Consider the following 27,763-nt stretch of genomic DNA (forward strand, 5'->3'; position numbering starts at 1 on the left):
GCCTTCGGTCACCTGAGGAAGAGAGTGTTTGAAGACCAGGACCTCAAACCCGGCACTAAGCTCATGGTCTACAGAGCAGCAGCGATACCCGCCCTGCTGTACACCTCAGAGACTTGGACCATGTACAGCAGGCACCTCAAAGCACTGGAGAGGTACCACCCATGCTGTCTCCGCAAGATCCTGCAAATCCACTGGCAGGATAGGCACACCAACGTCAGTGTTCTCGCTCAGGCCAACAGCCCCAGCATCGAAGCTTTGACCACGCTCGATCAGCTCCGATGGACGGGTCACAATGTCTGCATGCCTGATACGAGACTCCCACAGCAAGCGCTCTATTCAGAGCTCCGGCACGGCAAGAGAGCCCCAGGTGGGCAGAGGAAATGCTTCAAGGGCACCCTCAAAACCTCCTTGAAAAAGTGTAACATCCCCACCGACACCTGGGAATCACTGGCCCAAGACCGCACAAAGTGGAGGAGAAGCATCCAGGAAGACGCCGAACACCTCGCGTCTCTTCGCCGGGAGCAAGCAGAAGCCAAGCACAGGCAGCGCAAGGAGCGCACGTCAACCCAAGCACCGCACCCACCCGCCCCTTCAACCACCGTCTGCCCCACCTGTGACAGAGACTGTAGGTCCCGCATTGGACTCATCAGTCACCGGAGAACTCATTTTTAATGTGGAAGCAAGTCATCCTCGGTTCCGAGCGACTGCCTAAGATGATAATTTACAAGTAGAGAAATAACTTTCTCAGTAACTAATATTAGGTTTGAGTTTAGACAAAGCCTGTATTAATTTTACAGACAGGATCTAGATTTTGTGCATTCTAGAAAGAAGATATTCAACAATTTATGCTATTCAGATATATATGTTATTAAAAATGTTTTCGAAATAAAGCATTTATTCATGAGACCACACACAAATATGCCTAATATGTGAAAATTATTACATTGGCACTTTGATATGGTAGCAAAATATTGCTTCAATTTTCATCCAACTTCTAATTTTTCCACTCCTCTTTTGAAGGTAGTGACTCATGTTAGTATATAACAAGGTCATCAACAGGCCCATCTTGGTGACTATTCATATGTGAGCCTAAACTTTGAGCTTCAGCTGCTTTTTAACTATGAGTGCATCTCAGCCAAGACTTTGGTGAGGAGGTGGTGGAAAAGGGACAATTGGGGCTCTTTTGAGTTAAGGTGCCTCAAAAATGACAATCCTTGCAATGGAAGTTTGGAATGAAATTAACCCTCTGTGGCAAATTTCATAGTCCAATACCTGAGCCAGGTAGGTCCACAGTACTCCAGAGCACTATAGATAATTGAACAGCCACTAATGGACCTTGGGAGTTAGACCGGTCATTGGGGGCCAACATTCTTCCCGCTTTGCTCCAGGTAACACTCCAAGCTAATGCTCAAAAGCATAGGTTGGTTGGACAAGTAGCGGGAAACGTGCAAGTGCTTTTTTCTGATAAGCTGCGTTTTTAGATGGTTAAACTCCAGTATTATCCCTGAGCAAATTTGGATATCCTGAAGTTCTGGCAATACCTACCTAGAACGAAACACTCTGGACTTAGGCAAGTGCAGCGTGTTCTTACAGGGAGAGATTGTGCACTCCATTTTTGATGAAATAGGAATTCTACTGTTTGGATTTTTCATTAACTTAGTTTGGAGACTCTTAAGGATGCTTGTTTTTGCATGGATCAGATACCAAGCTGACCAAAAAAAACCACAACCAAGTATGAGCTTGTATCACCTGACATTCACGTGCACTTTTCCTACATTACAACAGTGGCTACACTTCAAAAGTAATTAATTGGTTGTGAAGCACTTTGGGACGTCCTGAGGTCGTTAAAGGTGCTATATAAATGCAAATTCTTTCTTTCATCTTTCTTTCCTTCCTTCCTTCCATCAGGATGAGAAGCCCTGGTTAATCTTCCCTCTTCCTAGCCTAAATGTTCTAAAGTCAATTGGGGCAGCACCTTTACTGTCACCCTGGCTGAGATCAGCTAACTCAGTCTAGACTTGGGATCAAACCGAAGATCTTCCTGGTGCATATGGTTCAGTATAACAACATGCAGTGCATTTACTCACTAAGCCATCAGAAGGATCCATAGTTAAAGCTCTTAATACCTGACAGCTGGGCTAGGACCCCCTCCTTGACTGATTCCTGACAGTTTTAAAGAGGTTCCAGGTCCTGCAGACAAAAAATACTTTTAGATAGCTGTGAAAATCTAGTTCAAAATCCAAATACTGTTCTATTAATCATCTAAATTTAACATATGATCATGTGTGAATGATACTTAAATATAAAAGTATATTTGCTATTTCAGCAAACTAAAAACAAAACCACCAGAATTCTAGTTGACTTTTTTACATATGCTGATTACTAATACATTAAACAGGGCTAAATATAAGTCAAGTATGTGGTAACAGTGGTGAAACATGAACTTTAAAAGCCGAATATTCTAGGCTCCGTGGTACCACTCTCACCTCTGAGTCAGAAGGTTGTGTGTTCAAGTTCCACTCCAGACACTTGACCACCTAATCTAGGCGGACACCTCAGTGCAGTATGAGGGTGCCATCTTTCGGAGGAGACGTTCAAAACAACAATGATAAATGGTGAAACAACAACAGAAAATGCTGGAAAAACTCAGCAGGCCAGGCATCATCCGTGGAGAGAGAAATAGAGTCAACGTTTCGGGTCAAAACCCTTCTACAGAACTGAGAGAAAAGGCAGGAAAAAATGTATTTTTTCCCTGCCTTTAGGCAGTCCCTCGGAACCGAGGATGACTTGCTTCCACATTAAAAATGAGTTCGCAGGTGACTGATGAGTCCAATGAGGGACCTACAGTCTCTGTCACAGGTGGGGCAGACGGTGGTTGAAGGGGCGGGTGGGTGGGGTGCTTGGGTTGATGTGCGCTCCTTCCGCTGTTTGCGATAGACTTCTGCTTGCTCCCGGCGAAGAGACTCGTGGTGTTCGGCGCCTTCCCGGATGCTTCTCCTCCACTTTGTGCAGTCTTGGGCCAGGGATTTCCAGGTGTCGGTGGGGATGTTACACTTTTTCAAGGAGGCTTTGAGGGTGTCCTTGAAGCATTTCCTCTGCCCACCTGGGGCTCTCTTGCCGTGCCGGAGCTCCGAGTAGAGCGCTTGTTTTGGGACTCTCGTATCGGGCTTTACTGACTTGCACTTTCAAGGAACTCTATTTTTTTTATTCGTTTTTTTATGGGATGTCGGCATTGCTGGCAAGGCCAACATTTATTGCCCATCCCTAATTGCCCTTGAGAAGGTGGTGGTGAGCCGCCTTCTTGAACCGCTGCAGTCCGTGTGGTGAAGGTATTCCCACAGTGCTGTTAGGGAGGGAGTTCCAGGATTTTGACCCAGCGATGATGAAGGATCGGCGATATACTTCTAAGTCAGGATGGTGTGTCACTTGGAGGGGAACTTGGAGGTGGTGGTGTTCCCATGTGCCTGTTGCCCTTGTCCTTCTAGGTGGAAGAGGTTGCGGGTTTGGGAGGTGCTGCCAAAGAAGCCTTGGCGAGTTGCTGCAGTGCATCTTGTAGATGGTACACGCTGCAGCCACGGTACGCCGGTGGTGGAGGGAGTGAATGTTTAACGTGGTGAATGGGGTGCCAATCAAGCGGGCTGCTTTGTGCTGAATGGTGTCGAGCTTCTTGAGTGATGTTGGAGTTCCATTCATCTAGGCCAGTGGAGAGTATTCCATCAGACTCCTTATGCATGTCTAGGTCTCTCTGTTCCTCCACATCCTTCCTTCAGTATCTTTCCATTATGTGTATTCTCCCATTCCTTCTATTTCCTCTCAAAAAGCATTATCTCAGACCTCACATTAAATTGCATCTACCACCTGTCTCCCCATTCCGCTAACCTGTCGTTGTCCTCCTGAAGTCTTTTACAGTCCGCCTCACTGTCTGCCAAACATCCTATTTAGTGCCATCAGCAAATTTCAATATCAGGGTTTGACTGAATTAAAATCAGGTCTAATTTAATTAATCAACAAAACTGATTTGCTAAAGTACTTACGGGCAATCTGTGCAATAGCACTGTCATCCAGCATCGCTTCTGCTATTCCTTCTTGATCTACATCTACCTCATCCACATACACCATCTCTGTCAAGGCTCGAGTTTTCAAGCTCCATGCAGCCTACAGAATAGGTAAATATCAATTTCAAAAATTTTAGGATGATTACAAATTTACATCAATGACAACTGGAATTAGGGGAATAGAGCACATGCAGGTTGGGTGGGGAGATAAGAGAGTAGTTAAGTCATGGTTTAAGGCTGCTACATAGCAGTAATAAAAGGAGACTCCATTCGCCATACTGATTTTCACCGCATCTAATGCAGTATTTAGTACATTTGAAATTTAAAATGACAATGTAAGTGCAGTTTCTATTCTAGAATGAAGAACCTTAAACTAATTTAGCGATTCAGGTATTACCTCATGCTAGTGCTTTTTTTTTAAAGTAACTTATCATTTGATGAGTAAAACTTATTACTCACCAGTTTGGAAATTATTTTGATAATAAATGCAATGCAAGTATTATTAAAGAGTATGTACTACTGTATATATAAAATAGTAAATACCACTGCTCCCTACCTGAAAATATAGAATCATAGAGATTTATGGCACAGAAGGAGGCCATTCAGCACATTGTCTGTGTCGGTCGAAAATGAGCTCTCCAGCCTAATCCCACTTTCCAGCACTTGGTCCGTAGCCTTGCAGGTTATGGCACTTCAAGTGCCTATCCAATTACTTTTTAAATGTGATGAGGGTTTCTGCCTCTACCACTCTTTCAGGCAGTGCATTCCAGACCCCCACCGTCCTCTGGGTGAAAATATTTCTCTTCAATTTCCTGCTAATCCTACTACTAATTACTTTAAATCTATGCCCCCTGGTTATAAGAACATAAGAAATAGGAGCAGGAGTAGGCCAATCGGCCCCTCGAGCCTGCTCTGCCATTCAATAAGATCATGGCTGATCTGATCCTAACCTCAAATCTACTTCCACTCTCCATCCCACCCAAACCCATGTGATCTCCCAGGAGAGGCGAAAAACCAGATAAAAACCCCAATGGCCAATTTGGGAGAAAAAATCTGGGAAATTCCTCTCCGACCCATCTAGGCGATCGAAACTCATCCAGGAGATCACTCTGTTCCTGTATTTCCTGCAGTACTTACCTTCTGTAAAAGGTGATCTCCACCCCAGCCAGGAACAGGACCAATTTACTCTTGAAGGACTCCTAGCTGGCAGCCTGTTCCTGAGGTCTCCACTAATCCTTGTGAATAGAACCATCTCCTGAAATCTAACACAGAATTAGAACACAAGAAGTAGGAGCAGGACCAGGCTACACGGCCCCTGGGCCCGCTCCGCCACCCACAGGGCCATGACCGATCTGAACCTAGACTCATGTCCAATTTCCTGCCCGCGCCCCGTAACCCCTAATTCCCTTTACTTCCAGGAAACTGTCTATTTCTGTTTTAAATTTATTTAATGATGTAGCTTCCACAGCTTTCTGGGGCAGCAAATTCCACAGACCTACTACCCTCTGAGTGAAGAAGTTTCTCCTCATCTCAGTTTTGAAAGAGCAGCCCCTTATTCTAAGATTATGCCCCCTAGTTCTAGTTTCACCCATCATTGGGAACATCCTCACCGCATCCACCCAATCAAGCCCCTTCACAATCTTATATGTTTCAATAAGATCGCCTCTCATTCTTCTGAACTCCAATGAGTAGAGTCCCAATCTACTCAACCTCTCCTCATATGTTCACCCCCTCATCCCCGGGATTAACCAAGTGAACCTTCTTTGTACTGACTCGAGAGCAAGTATGTCTTTTCTTAAGTATGGACACCAAAACTGTACGCAGTATTCCAGGTGCGGTCTCACCAATACCTTGTATAACGGCAGCAATACCTCCCTGTTTTTATATTCTATCCCCCTAGCAATAAAAGCCAACATTCCATTGGCTTTCTTGATCACCTGCTGCACCTGCATACTAACTTTTTGAGTTTCATGCACCAGGACCCCCAGATCCCTTTGTACTGCAGTACTTTCCAGTTTCTTGCCATTAAGATAATAACTTGCTCTATGATTTTTCCTGCCAAAGTGCATAACCTCACACTTTCCAGTATTGTATTCCATCTGCCAAATCTCTGCCCACTTACTTAGCCTGTCTATGTCCCTTTGCAGGTTTTTTATGTCCTTCTCACTCACTACTTTCCCTCCCATCTTTGTATCATCTGCAAACTTTGATATGTTACACTCGGTCCCCTCCTCCAAATCGTTAATATAGATTGTAAAGAGTTGGGGACCCAGCACTGACCCCTGCGGAACACCACTAGTTACTGATTGCCAGTCTGAGAATGAACCATTTATCCCAACTCTCTGCTTTCTGTTAGATAACCAATCCTCCACCCATGCCAGAATATTACCCCCAATCCCGTGATTTTTTATCTTGAGCAATAATCTTTTGTGTGGCACCTTGTCAAATGCCTTTTGGAAGTCTAAATACACTACGTCCACTGGTTCCCCTTTATCCACCCTGTATGTTACGTCCTCAAAGAACTCAAGCAAATTTGTCAAACATGACTTCCCCTTCATAAAACCATGCTGACTTTGTCCTATTAAATTATGTTTATCCAAATGTCCCGTTACTGTCTCCTTAATAATGGACTCCAAAATTTTACCAACCACAGATGTTAGGCTAACTGGTCTATAGTTTCCAGCCTTCTGCCGACTACCCTTTTTAAATAAGGGTGTTACATTAGCAGTTTTCCAATCTGCCGGGACCTTTGCTGAGTCCAGGGAGTTTTGGAAAATTATTACCAATGCATCCACAATCCCTACCGCCACTTCCCTCAAGACCCTAGGATGTAAGCCATCAGGTCCAGGGGATTTATCCGCCTTGTGTCCCATTATTTTACCGAGTACCAATTCCTTAGTGATTTTAATCGTATTTAGCTCCTCCCCCCCCAGAGCCCCCTGTTTGTCCAGTGTTGGGATATTCTTAGTGTCCTCTACCATAAAGACTGATACAAAATATTTGTTCAGCGTTTTTGCCATCTCCATGTTTCCCACCATTAATTTCCCAGTCTCATCCTCTAAGGGACCAACATTTACTTTAGCCACCCTTTTTCTTTTTATATAACTATAGAAACTCTTGCTATCTGTTGACCTCTCTGCTAAGGGAAATAGGTCCTTCCTATCCACTCTATCTAGGCTCCTCATAATTTGATGCACCTCAATCAAGTCTCCCCTCAGCCTCCTCTGTTCCAAAGAAAACAACCCCAGCCTATCCAATCTTTCCTCATAGCTAAAATTCTCCAGTCCTGGCAACATCCTCGTAAATCTCATCTGTACCCTCTCTAGTGCAATCACATCTTTCCTGTAATGTGGTGACCAGAACTGTATGCAGTACTGTAGCTATGGTCTAACTAGTGTTTTATACAGTTCTAGTATAACCTCTCTGCTCTTATATTATATGCCTCGGCTAATAAAGGAAGTATCTCATATGCCTTCCCAACCAACCACCTTATCTACCTGTCCTGCTACCTTCAGAGATCTGTGGACATGCACTCCAAGGTCCCACTGTTCCTCTACATTTCTCAGTATCCTACCATTTATTGTGTATTCCCTTGCCTTGTTAGCCCTCCCCAAATGCATTACCTCACACTTCTCCAGATTGAATTCCATTTACCACTTTTCTGCCCACCTGACCAGTCCAATGATATCTTCCTGCAATGTACAGCTATCTTCCTCATTATCAACCACACGGCCAATTTTTGTATCATCTGCAAACTTCTTAATCATGCCCACTACACTGAAGTCTAAATCATTGATATATACCACAAAAAGCAGGGGACCTAGTCCTGAGCCCTGTGGAACCCCACTGGAAACAGCCTTCCAGTCACAAAAACACCCGTCGACCATTACCCTTTGCTTCCTGCCACTGAGCCAATTTTGGAACCAACTTGCCACTTAACAATATGAAAAAAAATACCAAAAAAAACCCCACGACATACTTGAGGAATATCAGTTAAATCAGCACAGTAGGAGAATTTTATAAAAAGGTTACAAGATGAAGAAAATTATTATAATGTGTTCAAGGAAGTATTAGTATTATTGAGGTTCAGATGATTAAAAAACTGTTATTTGGGTCATTATGCTAAGCCCAACCTTACTTTGAAAATGTCCCATTATATGTTTTCACCAATTACCTGTGTCTAGATGTAGAAATTTGCATATGGTGTATAACAACTGTAAACTTAAATATTTGATTTCATAAACTAGCATTACCATTTAATGTATAGTACTGTAGTTCAATGTTTACTCGGCTTGCTCTGTATTAACGGCAGAAAATGCCAGAAATGCATAACAGGTCTGTCGATATTTAAAAGAAAAAAGATTTTAATGTTTTAGATTTAGTTCCTTCATCAAAACTAGTATTCCTCTATCTTCAAACTCAGCTATCCTCCACATATTACAAGTAGATTAGGCAATTCCACAAGAATAATTACTGATCATGCCTAAAAGATTATTGTCGGTGCTATTTTCTATTTGGTAGCAAGTTTACAAGAAGTGTTACATCCACATGACATAAATAAATTATTTTTCAGGTGAATTTCATATAATTTACATAGAAGCAGAGTTCTCATGTTCACGATTCAGATTGCTGTGGAGCAGGAAAGGAAGACAGAAGGAAGATGGGCTACCCATTACCATTGGCATCAGTTACTGCCATCTCCTGGAGCTTGGTTGATTGCCATCAGGTGTCAAAGAGAAACTTCCCAGAATTATTTTTTCCCCTAGAGGTGACCTCGGGTGTTTTGCCCCTCTCAGGAAATTGTGTGACTGTGCTGGGAGGATGGGAGAGCGGTTGATGATGCATCAAGGTTGCACCATTTCTGAATGAGATGGCTGAATGGACCAGTTGGTATTTTCCTGCCCTATTTTTCTATGTTATTGTTTCTTAAGCCAAAACAAATTCAGACTACCTTAAGCAGAAACTTGGATGAGGTTTGGGAACAGATGTTGTCTCATGCCAAATAGATAAACATGGAAGATAGGAGCAGGAGTAGGCCATTCGGCCCCTCGAGCCTGCTCTGCCATTCAATGCGATCATGGCTGATCATCCAAGTTCAGTACCCGGTCCCTGCTTTCTCCCCATACCCCTTGATCCCTTTAGCCTTAAGAAATATATCCAACTCCTTCTTGAATATATTTAATGAATTGGCCTCTACTGCCTTCTGTGGTAGAGAATTCCACAGGTTCACCACTCTCTGGGTGAATAAATTCCTCCTCATTTCTGTCCTAAAAGGCCTACCCCTTATCCTTAGACTGTGACCCCTGGTTCTGGATTCCCCGACCATCGGGAACATCCTCCCTGCATTTAGTCTGTCCAGTCCTGCCAGAATTTTTATAAGTTTCAATGAGATCCCCTCTCATTCTTCTAAACTCCAGCGAGTACAAGCCCAATCGACCCAATCTCTCCTCATACGTCATTCCTGCCATCCCAGGTATCAGCCTGGTGAATCTTCGCTGAACTCCTTCCATGGCAAGAATATCCTTCCTCAGATAAGGCAACCAAAACTGCACACAATACTCAAGATGTGGTCTCGCCAAGGCCCTGTACAACTGCAGCAAGACATCCTTGTTCCTGTACTCAAACCCTCTCGCTATGAAGGCCAACATACCATTTGCCTTCTTAACCGCCTGCTGCACCTGCATGCTTACCTTCAGCGACTGGTGCACAAGGACACCCAGGTCTCGTTGCACTTCCCCTTCTCCCAATCTATTGCCATTCAGATTATAATCTGCCTTCCTGTTTTTGCCACCAAAGTGGATAACCTCACATTTATCCATGTTATATTGCATCTGCCATGCTTCTGCCCAATCACCCAACCTGTCCAAATCATCCTGTAGTTTCTCGGCATCCTCCTCACAGCACACACGCCCACCCAGCTTTGTGTCGTCTGCAAATTTGGAGATATTACATCTAGTTCCCTTGTCTAGATCATTAATATATATTGTGAATAGCTGGGGTCCAAGGACCGATTCCTGCGGTACCCCACTAGTCAGTGCCTGCCACTCGGAAAAGACCCGTTTATTCCAACTCTTTGCTTTCTATCTGCCAACCAGTTCTCTATCCAAGTCAATACCTTGCCCCCAATCCCATGTGCCTTAACTTTACACGCTAATCTCTTATGTGGGACCTTATCGAAAGCCTTCTGAAAGTCCAAATACACCACATCCACTGGATAAGGATGATTATTCTCACCTCTTGCAGCCACCCCTCCCCAAAAGAGTCTATTCTTAGCCCCTGTGCTTCACATGCTGCCCCTCATTGGCATCATCCACAGGGTCAATTTCCAAATATATATACTGATGATGCCACTCCCCCATTTCTCTTCACCACTTCTATGTTGTCAGACTTCCTGCTCGAACAGCACAGTGGGAACACCAAAGCTTAATTTTCAACATCCACCATAAACACCTCTCCCTTGCCACTGAGGAATGTGGCTTGTGACAACATTCTGTTACCAAGGGGCACAAGCAGACTTGAGTGCACATTCACCAATATTGAGGATGTTGTCAATTACAGGAGCCTTATTTGAACAGCTAAAGGGTGGCGAGAGCTCAAGAACAATGTTATAAATCCCATTAATCCATATAATATAAACCATCTTTAATCTCAAAAATACAAGGCTATACCCTTAATACCAGTGACAGGTTGACTTAATTTAGAACATTTCACCTGGCTGATTTCACATATTATTCACACGAAATAATATTATTGAAACAAAAGCATGTTTAACATTACAAAATTCATAGAAACAATTGCTGATTCTGAATTGAATGGCAAGGACCAATTTATAAAGCAGACTTAAGGAAGATATAGACAGACTGGTGAAATGGGCAGGCACATGGCAGCTGCAATTTAATGCGGATAAGTGTGACGTGATGCACTTTGGGAGAAACAACGGGGAGAGGCAGCATAATCTAAATGGTACTGTTTTGAGGGGGGGTGCAAGAGGAGGGGGACCTGGGGGTACATATTCACAAATCTTTGAAGGTGGCATGTAAAGTTGATGAGGCAGTTAAGAAAGCGTATGGGGATACTTGGCTTTGTAAATAGGGGCACTGAATATAAAAACAAGCAAGTCATGCTAAACATAAAATAGTACAGCACAGAAGGAGGCCATTCAGCCCATCAAGTCTGCGCCGGCTCTTTCGAAGAGCAATCCAGTTAGTTCCACTCCCCGCTCTTTCCCCATAATCCCTGCAATTTTTTTCTCCTTCAAGTATTTATCCAATTCCCTTTTGAAGGCTACTATTGAATCTGTGTCCACCACCCCATCAGGCAGAGCATTCCAAATCCTAACCACTCGTTGCGTAAAACTTTTTTCCTCATGTCACCTCTGGTTCTTTTGCCAATCACCTTAAAGGGTTATTGACCCTTCAGCCATTGGAAACAGTTTCCCTTTATTTACTCTAAATCCTTCATGGTTTTAAACACCTCTATCAAATCTCCTCTTAGTCTTCTCTGCACCAAGGAGAACAACCCCAGTTTCTCTAGTCTATCCACGTAACTGTAACCCCTCATCTCAGAAACCATTCTAGTAAATCTCTTCTGTACCCTGTCTAAAGTCTTCACGTCCTTCCTAAAATGTGGTTCCCAAAATTGGACACAATACTCCAGCTGGGGCCGAATTAGTATTTTATAAAGGTTTAGCATAACTTCCTGGCTTTTGTACGCTGTGCCTCGATTTATAAGGCCCAGGATCACATATGCTTTATTAACTGCTTTGTTAAACTGCCCCGCCACCTTCAAAGATTTGTGCACAAACACCCCCAGGTCTCTGTTCTTGCACCCCCTTTAAAATTGTACCATTTAGTGTGTATGATCTCTCCTCATTCTTCCTACCAAAATGTATCACCTCACACTTCTCTGCATTGAATTTCATTTGCCATGTGTCTGCCCATTCCACCAGCCTGTCTATTTCTTCTTGAAATCTATTACCATCTTCCTCACTGTTTACCACACTTCCAAGTTTTGCGGCATCTACAAATTTCAACATTGTGTCCTGTACCTCGTCCAAGTCATTAATGTATATCAAAAACAGCAGTGGTCCTCGTACTGAATTTTGGGGAACGCCACTGTATACCTCCCTCCGGTCCAAAAAATAGCAATTCACCACCACTCTCTCTGTTTTCTATCCCGTAGCCAATTTTGTTTCCATGCTGCTATTGCCCCTTTTATTCCATGGGCTTCAATTTTGCTAACAAGCCTAATATGTGAGACTTTATCAAACGCCTTTTGAAAGTCCATATACACACCATCAACTGCGCTGCCCTCATCCACCCTCTCTGTTGCCTCATCAAAAAACTCAAATCAGGTTAGTCAAACATGATTTGCCCTTAACAAATCCGTGCTGGCTCTCCTTTATTCGTCCATGCTTGTCCAAGTGGCTGTTAATTTTCTTCCGATTATTGTTTCTAAAAGCTTCCTTGCCAGTGACATTAAACTGACTGGCCTGTAATTGCCAGGTTTATCCTTCTCCCCTTTTTTTGAACAAGGGTGTAACATTTGCAATCCCCCAGTCCTTTGGCAGCATTCCTGTATCTAAGAAGGACTGGAAGATTATGGCCAGCACCTCCACAATTTCTACCCTTACTTCCTTCAGCAACCTAGGATCCATCCCATCCGGACCAGGTGATGTAGCCACTTTAATTACCGCCAGCCTTTCTAGTACCTTTACAAATCTCTGGTTAGGCCTCAGCTGGAGTATTGTGTACAATTCCAGGCTCCACACTTTAGGAAGGATGTCAAGGCCCTGGAGAGGGTACAGAGGAGGATTACCAGGATGATGCCAGGGATGAGGGAGTTCAGTTATGTGAAGAGATTGGAGAAGTTGGGATTGTTCTCCTTAGGGCAGAGAAGGTTAAGGGGAGACCTAATAGAAGTATTCAAAATTATGAGGAGTTTTGATAGAGCAAGTAGGGAGAAACTATTTCCTCTATAAAGTAGGTTGGTAACCAGAGGTCATAGATTTAAAATAATTGGCAAAAGAACTAGGGGAAATGAGGAGAAATTTCTTCACACAGAGGGTTGTTAAGATTTGGAATGCACTACCTGAAAGGGTGACGGAATCAGATTCCATAGGAACGTTTAAAAGGCAATGGGACATGTACTTGAAGAGGACTAATTTGCAGGGTATAGGGAAAAAGCTGGGGTTTGGGACTAAATTGGTTAGGTCTTTCAAAGAGCCGGCACAGGCATGAGGGGCTGAATGGCCTCCTTTTGTGTTGTAAGATTCTATGATAAGAATTACAGCACAGGACTTGATGTTTAAACTTAGCATAATAAGAAAACTAGCTAATCTAATTACAAGAATAAAGATAAGTACCCTCCACTAAAGTGAAAAAATGTCAGCCCTGATGGCCACAAACTGGCAGTGTTCACCATCATTTTGCCTTTGAAACTTACCGCAACTTCAGGATTTAGTGCATGCGCAGCCTAACATGGAAGTCCTGAAGTTGCGGTCTATCATTCACTGCTGTTCCACAGGCTGCACTGTTTTTCCTATTTAAAAGCCGGTGAGCCGGCTGTGCGGGAGCTGCGGACGCGCAGCTTAAAGGAAAAATTTCTCGCTATTCTTTCCTCCTGCCAATAAACTATTTCTGCCTCTCCATCGAATACAGTGGCAACATTGAAAAGCCACCATGATTTTTAATGGTTTTCAATGCACTTTCCTCCCATCAAGGTCCTGTTCCCGCTCCCAGTCACGATAATAACAGACCAATGGCAAATTTAAGATAAAATTCTAAAACAAAATAGACAACAGGAAAAAGACAGAACAGAATTAAAGCAGCAAAATGAAAGTCAAAATGCATTAAACACAAACAAGATAGCATTAAATAAAGCCAGTAAAAAAGACCTTAATTATGGGGAAAACGAATGAAAGAATGGCATAAAACAAGGGAGGAAAAAGCTAAGAAACAAGCTAGGTGCAGCAGAAAAAAGCAGCATTTTTACAACAAAATCAAAAATAAGAGTGTTAATTTTGTTAATAGTTTTCTCCATAATATCCATTAATATTCACCAAATATTTTACTGAAATTATTTTTAGCATGGCTAATTTTATCGAGAAGAATTTTTTTCTAAAGATTGCACAGATATGGAATGAAGAAGGGAGCACGTGAAAAGGGATGCGGGAGAACCTAGATTGGTGAGGGGAGGGGGGGAGGGTTTACCTCAGTTACAATGATTTTAGTTTCAGTTTCCTTGGGAAGCATGAAAAAGAAAATATCAACAAATGAACAGAAATCAGTTTAAATGTTAAAACAGAATGCAGTATATTGAAGCAAATGAAAGTTTATCCATTTTTTTGGAGAGGAATATTCCAGATTTTTTCCTCTAAATTGGCATTGCGGTTTTTTAATGTTTTTTTGCCTCGCCCAGTAGATTGTTGAGTGTCACAATGCTTAAGGTATCATGACTGTGTGGGGCAGGCTCGAAGGTCCAGCTGGTCTTTCCCTGTCTATCATTTTCATATGTTCATATATTACAACCCCACCTGTTACAGACAATGGGCGGGAAGGCTTCATGGATGTACTTAACATTGTTCTAATTAGCTTAATACTGGAGTGGCATGACCATCATATTGTTTAGAATGTGAGTAGAATGTTGTCTTAAAGCACTAAATGTATTTCATTATTGTATTTCCTAAAAATAAATCATACTTTAAAAAAAAATAAATGAAAAACAATATGAAATTGTATATCTTCCATGACACAGGATGCCGTAATAATTTATTGAGCAAGACAATCTCACTGGTGGAATATATACTATATTATCACTTTTCATAAAGTATTCCATTTATATATGATGAAGTGTATAATTAGCTTAGGCACAAAACTAAAACCTCATCTTATCTCTAAACCAACAATTGTGCAATTATATTAGTTACAGTACATTCTAGTTTTGGCCAAGAAGGACCCCCCAGTACATAGTTGGAAACTTGACTTGGGGGTGAGGGGGCGGTGGTGCTATATTGTTACAAATGGAAGTAACAACAAATTTATCAAAACAGAAAACATTAAACAGCATGCTGTATGAATGCTGATAGCGTTTTATAGGAAGTCTGTTTCAAGAACAAGTTCAAAATAAATCTGCAGGAAAACAAGAAAATGTTAATAAACTACTTTGAAAATATTAACTATATTGTAAAAGAAGAAATGTCATGGTTCTCATGGAACTTAGTATTACCAGTATACGGGAATGTTTGGTGCAATACATCAAAATAATTTAGAAATATTGTATATTTTGATGTCCGTGTATTTACATTTTTCTTGTTCCCAAATTCACCTGTGTGGACACCAATATTTTTGATGCCCAAAATTATTCTTTTTCTTCAACAAGTATATTTACAGTTATGACTTATTAAAATATAACCTACAGCTATGATACAAATGTTATTAAATTAAAGCATACTTCTACTTTAAGTGGTGGTAAATTAATTTAATAAAAATGATTAATATAACTGTAAAATGGTAAATTTACATACGTCATAATTCATCCAGCTAAAACTACACTACAACCTCCCATTGCTGCAACTAATCATTTCTTAAATAATTGCAGGGTTGTCGCCTCCAATTCTGTCCAGAATTTCATTCCAAGTGATTGTCATTCACTGCGTGAAGAGAAACTTCCTAATATTAGTCCTAACGCTGCCTTTAGCTAGTTTGAACCTTTACCCCCTTGTCCTACTCTCACAATTTAATTTCTAGTAGTATTCCAAAAATGCCTTTTCTATATCCTTTACTACCTTATATTTCTCTATAAAGGCATCTCCCAAATGCTTCTTTTTCAGGCTGGAAAGCCAAGATCTTTCCAGTATTTTGGCGGGCAAAATAAAGGAAAATTCTAAGGTGTTTTATAAGTATATTAAGGGTAAGAGGATAACCAGGGAAACAGTAGGGCCCATTAGGGACCAAAGTGGCAATCTGTGTGTAGAGCTGGAAGATGTGGGTGAGGTTTTAAATGAATATTTTGCATCTATGCTCACTATGGAGAAGGACGATGTAGGCATAGAAATCAGGCAGGGGGATTGTGATATATTTGAACAAATTAGTAGAGAGGGAGGAGGTACTAGCGGTTTTAGCAGGCTTAAAAGTGGATAAATCCCCAGGCCCAGACGAGATGTATCCCAGGCTGCTGTGTGAGGCAAGGGAGGAGATTGCAGGGGCTCTGACACAAATTTTCAGATCCTCTCTGGCCACAGGGGAGGTGCCAGAGGACTGGAGGACAGCTAACGTAGTACCAATTCAATTCAATTCAATTCAATTCAATCAATCAATTCAATTCAATTCAAATGCTTTATTGGCATGAAAGTTTACAGAGAACCATATTGCCAAAGCTTACATAGCAAAAAGGTACATTTTCAAACATTCTGTAGGTGTCAATCGATTTGACATTTGTTGGGTACATACAATATTACTTTTAAACAATATTAATTTTAAACAGTCTTTGTACTTCATTTGGTACGTTCAATATTAATTTTAAACAGTCTTAATTTTAAACAGTCCTCAGGTTGTGACATGTTGTTACATATTTGGCCCCAAGGTATGGTCTGTCTCCTTCTCCCAGGACTAATCTCAATTTTGACAGGTCATCCAATTCCTTGAAATCTGGGGTTGTTTGGCTTAGCTTGTTGAATAATATGTTTCTTGATGTGTTGAATTTTTCGCATTTTAGGAGGAAATGCATTTCTGTTTCAACCTCGCCGGCCAGACATTGATCGCATATTCTATTCTCTCTAGGCTGCCAGGATTTCTTGTATCTGCCTTTTTCAATTTCCAGTTGGTGGTCGCTTAGTCTGTACCTGGTGAGGGTCTGTCTCTGTTTTGTGTCTCTGATGGTCGTGAGGTAGTCTGCCAGTTTATATTCTCTTTTTAGGGCCCGGTAACATTCTAATCTGCTTTGGCTTTCGGTTATTTTGTTCCAATGTTCCAGGTAGGTTTCTTTGCATTGTTTAATGATTTGGTTCACTCGGATTGGTGTTTGGACGGCTGTGTTGGTCTGGGGCTGGTCAGGGTCCGGCTGAGTACTTAGTTTCAGTAGCAGCTGACTCAGGGGACTCTTTTCTGGGTTTAGCTCTTGGGTCTGAAAGGCTTTGAAATGAAGGGTGTCTGGGGAGCTAGATTTGAGGTGATTTAGGAAGTTTAGTGCTCGTTTTTGGATGTTTATTATCAGTGGGTATCTGCCTAGTTCGGCTCTGCATGCATTTGTTGCCGTTTTTCTTTGGATGCGAAGGATGCTTCGGCAGAATTCTGCATGTAGGGCTTCTATTGTGTGTTTTTCCCATTTAGTGTAGCTTTGGTGATTTAGCAGGCCCCATACTTCACTACCGTACAGTGCAATGGGCAGGATTATGCTGTCAAATATTTTGAGCCAGATTTTGATTGGGATTTGGATGTTGTAGAATTTTCTTTTTATTGCATATAGGGCTCTTCGGGCTTTTTCTTTTAGTGCATTCACTGCTATGTTGAAGCTCCCTGATGCTGTAATAGTTAGACCAAGGTAGGTGTAGCTCATAGTGTGTCCTATAGTGGTATCACTGAGGGTAAACTGGTATTTGTTTTCCTGACATCTGGGCCTTTTTTGAAAAATCATGATGTTGGTTTTTTTTTAGATTTACTGTTAGAGCCCAATTTTGGCAGTATTTGTCGAGTAGGTCTAGTTGTTGCTGTAATCCCTGTTCTGTGGGAGACAGCAGAACCAGGTCGTCCGCATAGAACAGGGATTTCACTTCTCCATCCAGGAGACGGAGACCTGGTGACTCGCTTTGCTCCAGCATGTCTGCTAATTCATTTATGTATATGTTGAACAGGGTCGGGCTCAAATTGCAGCCCTGCCGGACGCCTCTTCTCTGGGTCAAGAAATCGGTGCGTTTGTCTCCAATTTTGACCCCGCATTTGTTTTTCAGATACATTGATTTAATAAGGTCATAGACTTTGCCCCCTATTCCACACTGAAGAAGTTTATAATAGAGCCCTTCGTGCCATATAGAGTCAAAGGCTTTCTTGAAGTCGATGAAACAGGCGAATATTTTCCCATTTTTTGTTTGGTGTATATGTTTTTCAATGAGGGTGTGAAGGGTATAGATATGGTCGGCGGTGCGGTGTTTTGGAAGAAAGCCTATTTGGTTTTTTCTGAGGATATTATGTTTGTTAAGAAAATCAAGTAATCTACTATTTAGAATACTGCAGAATAACTTCCCTAGACAACTGTTGACACAGATGCCGCGGTAGTTATTTGGGTCTGATTTGTTTCCACTTTTATATATGGGGGAGATTAGTCCTTGGCACCAGATATCGGGAAAACAGCCTGAACGTAATATGATGTTGAATAATTTGAGTACCGCACCCTGCATCTCCATATTGCTGAACTTGAGCATTTCATTTTTGATGTTGTCTGGGCCACAGGCTTTCTTTAGGTGGAGAGATTTTGTTTTTGTGGCCAGTTCTTTCCATGTGATTGGGGAGTCTAGAGGGTTTTGGTTGTCTTTAATTGTTGCTTCTAATGTGTGGAGTTTTTCTGTGACCTGATGTTGACTTGGGTTTGTTTCGTTTATTGGGATGTCTTTGTAGAGGTTTTCAAAATGTGTTCTCCAGATGTCGCCATCTTGGATTGGTAATGCTTGCAATTGTGTTGTACTCAGGTTATTCCACATTTCCCAGAATTGTTTTGGATTGGTGGAGTTTTCAATTTCTTCGAGTATTTTGTGGGTATAGTTTTGTGTTTTGTTCCTAATGGTGTGTTTATATCTTTTGAGGGTTTCATTGTATCTAGTACGTAGGTCCGGATTGTTTGGTTGGCGATGCTTTTGGTTTGATATTTTTCTCAGGTCTTTTCTGGCATTTTTGCATTCGTGGTCAAACCATTTCTTGTTTTTATTTTGTCTTTTGTGACGCTTCCTCTTCTGTTTCACAAGGTCGGCTTTTACAGCTGCCTCATGGAAGATCATATTTATATCCTCTATGGCCATGTTTACACCATCTCTGGCGATCTCGTATGGGTTTTCTTTAAATTTTGATATTTTACTTGTGAGATCAGGTGACTTTAGTGCTGTGATGAATTTTTCTCCACTGTCTGGGGCCCATCTGTATGTCTGGTTTATTTTATGGAGCTTACTGGGTTCCTTTTTTGTGTCTGTAGTTTGGGCAGAAAGTTTAAGGTACATATTTATTTGGTTATGGTCTGAGAGGGGGGATTGCTGCCTGACAGTGAATGAGTTGATATCGCAGGGGTCCAGGTCAGTGATTGTATAGTCCACCACACTAGACCCAAGAGTTGAGGAGTATGTGAGTCTCCCTAGGGAGTCCCCTCTGAACCTACCGTTAACTATGTACAGGCCTAAGGCTCGGCAGAGTTGTACTACCTCCCTACCGCTTTTATTTATTTCACGATCAAGGTTGTTCCGATTTGCGATGGCTGGTGTGACATCTAAAGGGGTCTGGCCAAACACATGGTTGTTTCCCTGTGGGTCTATGAAGTCAGGTTCACAACCGGTCCTTGCATTTAGGTCCCCACATATTATCACCTTTCCTTGGGCCTGGAAATGGCTGATTTCCATGTGGAGAGTATCAAATAACTCCTCTTCGAAATATGGCGATTCTATTGGAGGTATGTAGATCGCACATAAGTAAACATCTTTTTTTGCTATTCCTATATTTTTATCTAGTTTTAGCCATACGTGTGATTTTCCCTGTTTTACCGGTGAGATGTGTTTGTCCAGTTCTCCCTTATACCACACCAATATTCCCCCGGAGGTTCTGCCCTTGCGTGTTTTAGTGTTCTTTACTGAGGGCACAATGATTTCATGGTACATTGGAGGACAGTGGGTCGGCACGTCCTTTTGGCACCATGTTTCTGTTAACACAATTATATCAATGTCTTTTATAGCTTTTAGGAATTCAGGGTCTGTACTCTTCATCCCAAAAGTTGAGGAGCGGAGGCCCTGGATATTCCAGCAGCTTATGTGGAAAGAACGCATTTATATAGTTCAAAAAAACGAAATAAAATGGACCTATTTTGTGGGATGAGTGTGGAAACACTATTTTCTATAATGCTAAAATGATGATTTAGTATAAATTTCATGAGGCATGCACATATAGCTATCTAATAATAGTAATAATACTGATAAGATAACAATAATGATAATGATAAATAACAATATTAATAATTTAGTGCATTCCTCTCCGGCTTTCTATCAGGCTGTTCATCATCGTCATGATCTTTCTCAGTTCTTGGTCTACAGTCTGTGGTCTAGAGGGGGGTCTTGGGTCAGGTATAAAAGCACGGTTCTGTTGTTGGTTTTGTATAGAGGGGTGGGGTGCATTGGTGGTCCTGTTTGGGTTAGGGCTCCCAATGGTAGAGGGGGTGGGACGGCTGCGTCTTTTGGCAGTGTTTATGAGGTTTTTTGCGAAGACCCACATCCGCTGTTTGAGTAGATGTATTTCGTCATAGAGGTCCCTTGTATTGATGTTTGGATGATGGGCCAGGTAGACGTTGGGGAGGACAGAACATCTCTTGTCGATTTCCCTGTTGGCGTTGTGGATTATATGGGCTGGGGTGTCCTTTCTGGGCAGTAGTGTGGAGATCACGATCTGTGTCTCGGGGAATTCCCTGCTGGCCTTTTCCGCCATCTTGCTCATTGCCCTAGCAGTGTCTCCCCGTAGTGTGCGTAGGTCGTTCGTGCCTGTGTGGATCACAATCCATTTGGGGCTACCAAGGGATTCTTTGTTCAGGATCTCCATTGCTTGGTCTGTGTTGCTGCACCATTTTTTCAGGACTTGATGGCCTGGGAACAGCCTCTGGGGGTCCAGAAACTTTCCGTTGGAGTCGGTCAGCAGGACTGCCTGAGGGGCTGGTTTTTCAGACTGGGTAACAGTAGTCTTGGCAAGACTCGACTGATGGCTGGTTGTTGGCTGGGTTTCTGGGATATGTTGTGTGGCAGGAGCAGGGTTTGAGGCTTTCGGTGTGTCCTCGTTTGGGGGGGTATCTGATGGTTTTTGTGTTCCTGTGTGTGAGGACTGGGTAGCCGTAGTCTTGGCATGGCTCGACTGAGGGCTGGTTGTTGGCTGGGTTTCTGGGATATGTTGTGTGGCAAGAGCGGGGTTTGGGGCTTTTGATGTGTTCTCGTGTGGGGTTGCATCCGACGGGTTCTGTGTCCTTGTGTGTGTTGTTTTTGTGTCATCAGGTTTTTGGACCTTAGGAGTTTTGTGTTGCCTGCTGAGCCTTTCTACGGCCTCCATAGTTTTGTTTAGCTGAGTATGGAGTTCTTTGATCTCATTTCTTTGTTCCTCTACGGTCTTTCTCAGCTTGTGGATGGTGGACTCGTTTTCCGTTTTCAGCTGTTTGAGTTCCTCCTTCAGATTCTTGGCCTGTGTTTCTCTGTATTCGTTGAAATCGAGTTCTAGTTTGGACAGACTCTCCTTCAGCATTGTGTTTGCGTTGAGAGGTGTGGGGGGGTGGAGATGGGCAGGGAGGTGATTGCCTCTGCTGGTCTCTCTTCTTCTTCCTCCGCTTGGCTCTCCTCATCCTCTGTTCGAATCTCTATTGCCTCCTGTCCATTGGTCCTCTTTGTGGCTGCATTAGTTTTCAACTGGGGGAAATCTTTTTCGAAGGAGTTCAGATTTTCTGCATTCCCCTGTATCATGATCTTTCCTGTTTTGATGTAGTAGCTTATGGTTAACAGGGGGTCATCTTTATCTAGATTTCCATCTTTACATATTTTCAGTCTGCCTCCACTGCCAATACCTTCACTGAAGACGTATGCGTAGTGTTTTTTTAAAGTCTCCTTCCATGAGGGAGTGGAGTCGGTGTAGAATATGAGGTTGTTCTTCGTCTTAATCCCTCTGTGTGTGGTATAGTCAACGTAGAGGACCTCTGGGTTACTTTTTAGTGTTATGTCATTGTATTTTTCCTTTGTTTTATTTTTTGTGTAATGCTCAGGATATGTCATTTCCCTGCTCATTGTAGTCGTTTGTTTTTGTCTCAGATATATAACTTTTTTTCTTATATTTTTTTTTTTTTTTCTCGTGTTCCACTTTATCCCACTTTTAGGTCCAAAATTGAAAGTTTTTCAGGGGTTCATCTTTGATATAGTTGCTCTTAAAAGTTTCTCTTTCTCTTTCTTTCACAGGCTCTTGGTTCGGGTAGTTTATCTATTCTCTCGGGTTTCTATTCCTTTTTCTCGCGGGTTTGTTGTTCTTTTTTCAGGTTTTTTCTTTTTTTCGAAATAAATTTAGATAAGATTAAACTATTTTTTTTTTCGAACTAAATTTGAATAAAATGAAACTTAGGTAGAATTATGTAAAACTTTTTTCTCCGGTGTTTTCCTCTTCCAACTCTCCCACTCGCTCTCCGGGCCTCGGACTCGCTCTCTCTCTCCTTGCTCCAAAATCGTCCACTCTCCGTTCCTCGGACTCGTTTGCTCTCCGCGCTCCGGGCGGCTCTCCTCGCGTCGTCGTGTCGGTCTCAGGCCCCCGGGTTTTTTGACTCACCAGGCTGTTTTCTGCCCTGGTCTCCCGGTCTCCGATCCCGCTGTCTCTGGGCCTCGTGGTCTCGGGTTCACCCTCCCCAGGCCTCTTATTCACTGTCCTGGTTCGGGCCGCTCCTCCCGTTCTCCGACCTCGCGGTCTCTGGGTCTCGGGTTCACCCTCCCCAGGTCTCTTACTCGCTTTCCCGGTTCGGGCCGCTCCTCCCGGTCTCCGATCCCGCGGTCTCTGGGCCTCGCGTTCGCCCTCCCCAGGCCTCTTACTTGCTGTCCCGGTTCGGGCCGCTCCTCCCGGTCTCCGAGTCTCGCGTTCTCGGGTTCGCCCTCCCCAGGCCTCTTACTTGCTGTCCCGGTTCGGGCCGCTCCTCCCGATCTCCGATCCCGCGGTCTCTGGGCCTCGCGTTCTCGGGTTCGCCCTCCCCAGGCCTCTTACTTGTTGTCCCGGTTCGGGCCGCTCCTCCCGGTCTCCGTTCTCGCGGTTCAGGCTCCGTGCTGCGGCTCTCTCTCTCTCTCTCTTTCCCCAGTCTCTCTCTCTCCCCAGTCTCTCTCTCTCTCTTTCCCCAGTCTCTCTCTCTCTCTCTCTCTCTTTCCCCAGTCTCTCTCTGTTCAAGAAGGGTAGTAGGGATATACAGGCCAGTGAGCCTAACATCAGTGGTAGGGAAATTATTGGAAAAAATTCTGAGGGACAGAATTAGTCTCCACTTGGAGAGGCAAGGATTAATCAAGGATAGTCAGCATGGCTTTGTCAGGGAGAGATCATGTCTAACCAATTTGATTGAATTTTTCAAGGGGGTGACCAGGTGCATGGATGAGGGTAGTGCAGTTGATGTAGTCTACATGGACTTCAGTAAGGCTTTTGACAAAGTCCTGCATGGGAGACTGGTCAAGATGGGATCCAGGGCAATTTGGCACATTGGATCCAAAATTGGCTTAGTGGCAGGAGGCAGAGGGTGATGGTCGAAGGTTGTTTTTGTGACTGGAAGCCTGTGTCCAGTGGTGTACTGCAGGGATTGGTGCTGGGTCCTTTGCTGTTTGTAGTGTACAGTAATGATTTAGATATGAATGTAGGAGGTATGATCAGTAAGTTTGCAGATGACATGAAAATTGGTGGAGTGGTAAATAGCGAGGAGGGAAGCCTCAGGCTACAGGATGATATAGATGGGTTGGTCAGATGGGCAGAACAGTGGCAAATGGAATTTAACCCTGAAAAGTGTGAGGGGATGCATTTTGGGAGGACTAACAAGGCAAGGAGTACACAATGAATGGTAGGACCCTAGGAAAGACAGAGGATCAGAGGGACCTTGGTGTGCATGTACATAGATCCCTGAAGGCAGCAAGACAGGTAGATAAGGTGGTTAAAAAGGCATATGGGATACTTGCCTTCATTAGCCGAAGCATAGAATATAAGAGCAGGGAGGTTATGATGGAGCTGTACAAAGTGTTAGTTAGGCCACAGCTGGAATACTCTGTGCAGTTCTGGTCGCCACACTATAGGAGGGATGTGATTGCATTGGAGAGGGTGCAGAGGCAATTCACCAGGATGTTACCTGGGCTGGAGCGCTTCAGCTATGAAGAGAGACTGGACAGGCTGGGGTTGATTTTCTTAGAGCAGAGAAGGCTGAGGGGGGACCTGATTGAGGTGTACAAAATTATGAGGGACATAGATAGGGTAGATAGAAAGGAACTTTTCCCCTTAGTAGAGGGATCAATAACCAGGGGGCATAGTTTCAAGGTAAGGGGCAGGAGGATTAGAGGGGATTTGAGGAAAAACTGTTTCACCCAGAGGGTGGTTGAAATCTAGAACTCACTGCCTGAAGGGGTGGTTGAGGCAGGAACCCTCACAACACTCAAGCAGCATTTAGATGAGCACTTGAAATGCCATAGCATACAAGGCTATGGACCAAGTGCTGGAAAATGGTATTAGGATAGGGCTTGATGGCCGGCGCAGACACGATGGGCCGAAGGGCCTCTTTCTGTGCTGTATAACTCTATTTTCTCATAACTCAGATCCCTCTCACCAAGGATCAGCCTTGTGGCCTTCTGTGCACTGTCTCCCTTGTTTCTAGGCAACAATTGAAGTTGCAGTCTGACAAGAGCACGTATAGTTTGATCACGACTTTCTCTGACTTGTATTCAACATTCTATTGGCTTTGTTGATTGTTTCTCCACATTGGTTGGACATGTGAAGCATTGCGTGTACTAGGAATCCTAGATCCTTAGCTATTTCAACACCATTCATGGATTACGTACACCATCCTATTTTTTTTCCTAATTGCAGTACTTTACATTTGTCTGCATTAAATTTCATGTGCCAATGTTTAGCCTCCTTCAGCCTTTTCTTATCCATTCCCACGTTTTACCCTCAATCACCTTAGCTTTCAACTTAAACTCGTGGTCTTTCATGTGAAATCCCTTTTGGACGTCTAAGTACACACGTCTTGGGGTTTACCACAGTTCACCTGAACTGTCACTTTCTCAAAGAAATCAAAATCATAGAAACATAGAAGATAGGAGCATTCGGCCCCTCGAGCCTGCGCCGCCATTCAATGCGATCATGGCTGATCATCCAAGTTCAGTACCCGGTCCCTGCTTTCTCCCCATACCCCATGATCCCTTTAGCCTTAAGAAATATATCCAACTCCTTCTTGAATATATTTAATGAATTGGCCTCAACTGTCTTCTGTGGTAGAGAATTCCACAGGTTCACCACTCTCTGGGTGAAGAAATTCCTCCTCATTTCTGTCCTAAAAGGCCTACCCCTTGTCCTTAGACTGTGACCCCTGGTTCTGGACTTCCCAACAATCAGGAACATCCTTCCTGCATCTAGTCTGTCCAGTCCTGCCAGAATTTAAGTTTCAATGAGATCCCCTCTCATTCTTCTAAACTCCAGCGAGTACAAGCCCAATCGCTCCTCATACGTCATTCCTGCCATCGGACCCAATTTTCCCCATCTAACTGCTGCTGTTGACTGCTGTTTACTGGGTTGTTATGCAGATAATCCTCAAGTTTACTTCTGATAATCAATCCCATTATGTTACACAGAATTGAAGTTAGACTAATAGGCCTGTAGTTCATATACAAAATAATAAATTATTTAAAATCAACTATTCTTCAATACTTAAACCCAAACGCCTGCAATATATCCTTATGAGTGAATTGTTAAAATGAGGATATATTGTTGCAATAAATGTGACTGATGTCCTATTACTGTAGTTTAAACTCCAAGCAAAGGGTTGGACTGTATAAACTACACAATATTTTATATAAATATTCAAAACTGTGGAAGTTGAACATGCCATGGAAGACCTTACCCCACCGCTCACTCAATGAGCTTTGTCCTTGAGCAATGCTACAGGAGATTAACTAGTTTATAATTATTTTTGTAAATCAATCCATAATTTTTGTAAATCAATGTTTCAGATCTGTGACCCTACATCATTATAGATTATGCCTTGGAATTTATTTTAAAAATTGCTTTATTTACAGACCGAAAATTTGAAGGTGATACTGCCTTAACTTGAACATTGTAACAGCATAATGCACCAGTGAGATATTTCTATATTCCATATCTATCTTCCTTGCGTCTTTGAGACTGGCACTTTATTCTCAGATTATGGGTACTGGATTGACAATGATTAATCGCAGGCATGTGATTTAAATTCCATCATTTTGTGTAAAATTCAACCTCACATCTGAGGAATAAAATGAAGTCATACCACTATCCCAACCAATTCCCACTAAATTTCTGAACATCTATACATGTAAATTAAGGAATTAATTTATGAGGAAAGGCAAATTTACAAAGCACAATTGTAATGTACTGAAAAAAAGTGTCATCCAGAATATAAATATGAAAAATACATGTAATGGAATAAAAATGTTGGAGGAAATCATACGACCATTGTTTCCTTTATAAACAGTATTTAAAAAGTGTATATATACACACAAATACACCAAAATACTATTGTTTCTTTTCGAAATTGACTTAAAACAATTCCATATACAAAATAACAAATGATTTTAAGTCAGCAATTATTCAATACTTAAACCCGAGCAGTTGAAATGAGGGAGTTGTTAAATTGAGGATATATTGTTGCAATAATCGTGATTGATGTCTTATTAGTCTAAGCCCCAAGCAAATGGTTGGACTATATGAACCACATGCCATTTCATATAAATAGTCAAATTAGGGGAAGTCCAGTCTAAATTCATTAAAGGTAACAAATACCCGTGTGTGTATAGCCTTGAGAGCGAATGGAAGACGGGGGAACTTGTCCTTCAATCATCCAGCTGACAAGGATGTATCCAACAAAAGGAAGCTCTGATATGCCTTTTAGATATCACAAATGTATTGTACTTCTGCTGCTTTAGGGCACGCATTTCACTTTGCTTACCAGAATATAATTCGCAATACCGGAGCATATACATTTTGTATTTGTTAGACCATCACCGGTACTTGCATAGATTTGCATGCAATTTTCGGTATATTAAAATTACAGAAAAATAAAACATTTTTCCCCCAAACACAAATTAATGAACGTTGTTAATTGAATTCGCCACAGGACAGGTTTGGGTTTTTTTTCTCTACCTGGTCATACGCGTTTTTCTCAAGTAGTTGCGTACAGATTTCGGCACAAAACTGGAACTTGCGCCGTCTGAAATAGCTCCAGGCCAAGAACATGGGATCCATGTCCAAACCCATCTTATTCCAACCAAACTACAGCAGCGGGGAGCGGGCCTACGATCGGCGGCGGCCGCAGCACCGGCCCAAGTGAACGGCGCCTCCCTCCGTCACCACGTCCGGCGGGCCCTCGCAAACCACCGGCTGTCTCCCGTACCGCCTGACACACCGACCACTACAATACAGACAAATACTGCTCTCGGGTGAAGTACGGTTACATAGCAATCATATTTCCGAGAAAATATGGCCGTCGCAATATATCAAGCACGTTTTTCCTTTTGTTTTATTATCATGTTTAGTATTATTTTTAACCGGCAAAATAGAAACACGACCGAGATTACGACCTTGAGGTTCCTTGTTCCCTGTCAATAAGCTTGCAGCAGTTGTCAATCCCAATGGCCATTCATAAACCACAGCAGTGTGTATATATACATAATAATAAATATCAATACAGAAGAAAATTGCATTCCTCTATTTATATTTGCAGCATCGTGCAAGTGTCAATGT

At 42.6% G+C, this 27,763-nt stretch overlaps 1 protein-coding gene across 2 annotated transcripts in view; it reads right to left on the reverse strand.

Annotated features, from left to right (window-relative positions):
• The window catches only part of ttc8 (tetratricopeptide repeat domain 8), a 59,136-nt gene extending 31,717 nt beyond the window's left edge, over positions 1-27,419 (reverse strand). The window contains exons 1-4 of one of the 2 annotated variants that reach the window (XM_086002882.1): positions 27,164-27,419; positions 14,267-14,296; positions 4,035-4,155; positions 2,127-2,190 (exon numbers count right to left, since the gene is read on the reverse strand). In XM_086002882.1, coding sequence (XP_085859008.1) covers positions 2,127-2,190; positions 4,035-4,155; positions 14,267-14,296; positions 27,164-27,277 — 329 coding nt within the window. In that variant the 5' untranslated portion in view covers positions 27,278-27,419. The remainder of the gene's footprint in view (positions 1-2,126; positions 2,191-4,034; positions 4,156-14,266; positions 14,297-27,163) is intronic. The other variant, XM_086002883.1, reaches the window with a different exon arrangement.
• Between the last annotated feature and the right edge of the window lie 344 nt (positions 27,420-27,763).

This window comes from Somniosus microcephalus, chromosome 12, assembly GCF_052327205.1.
Source record: "Somniosus microcephalus isolate GS21.2 chromosome 12, FLI_Smic_1.0, whole genome shotgun sequence".
In the NCBI taxonomy this organism is placed as follows: domain Eukaryota; kingdom Metazoa; phylum Chordata; class Chondrichthyes; order Squaliformes; family Somniosidae; genus Somniosus; species Somniosus microcephalus.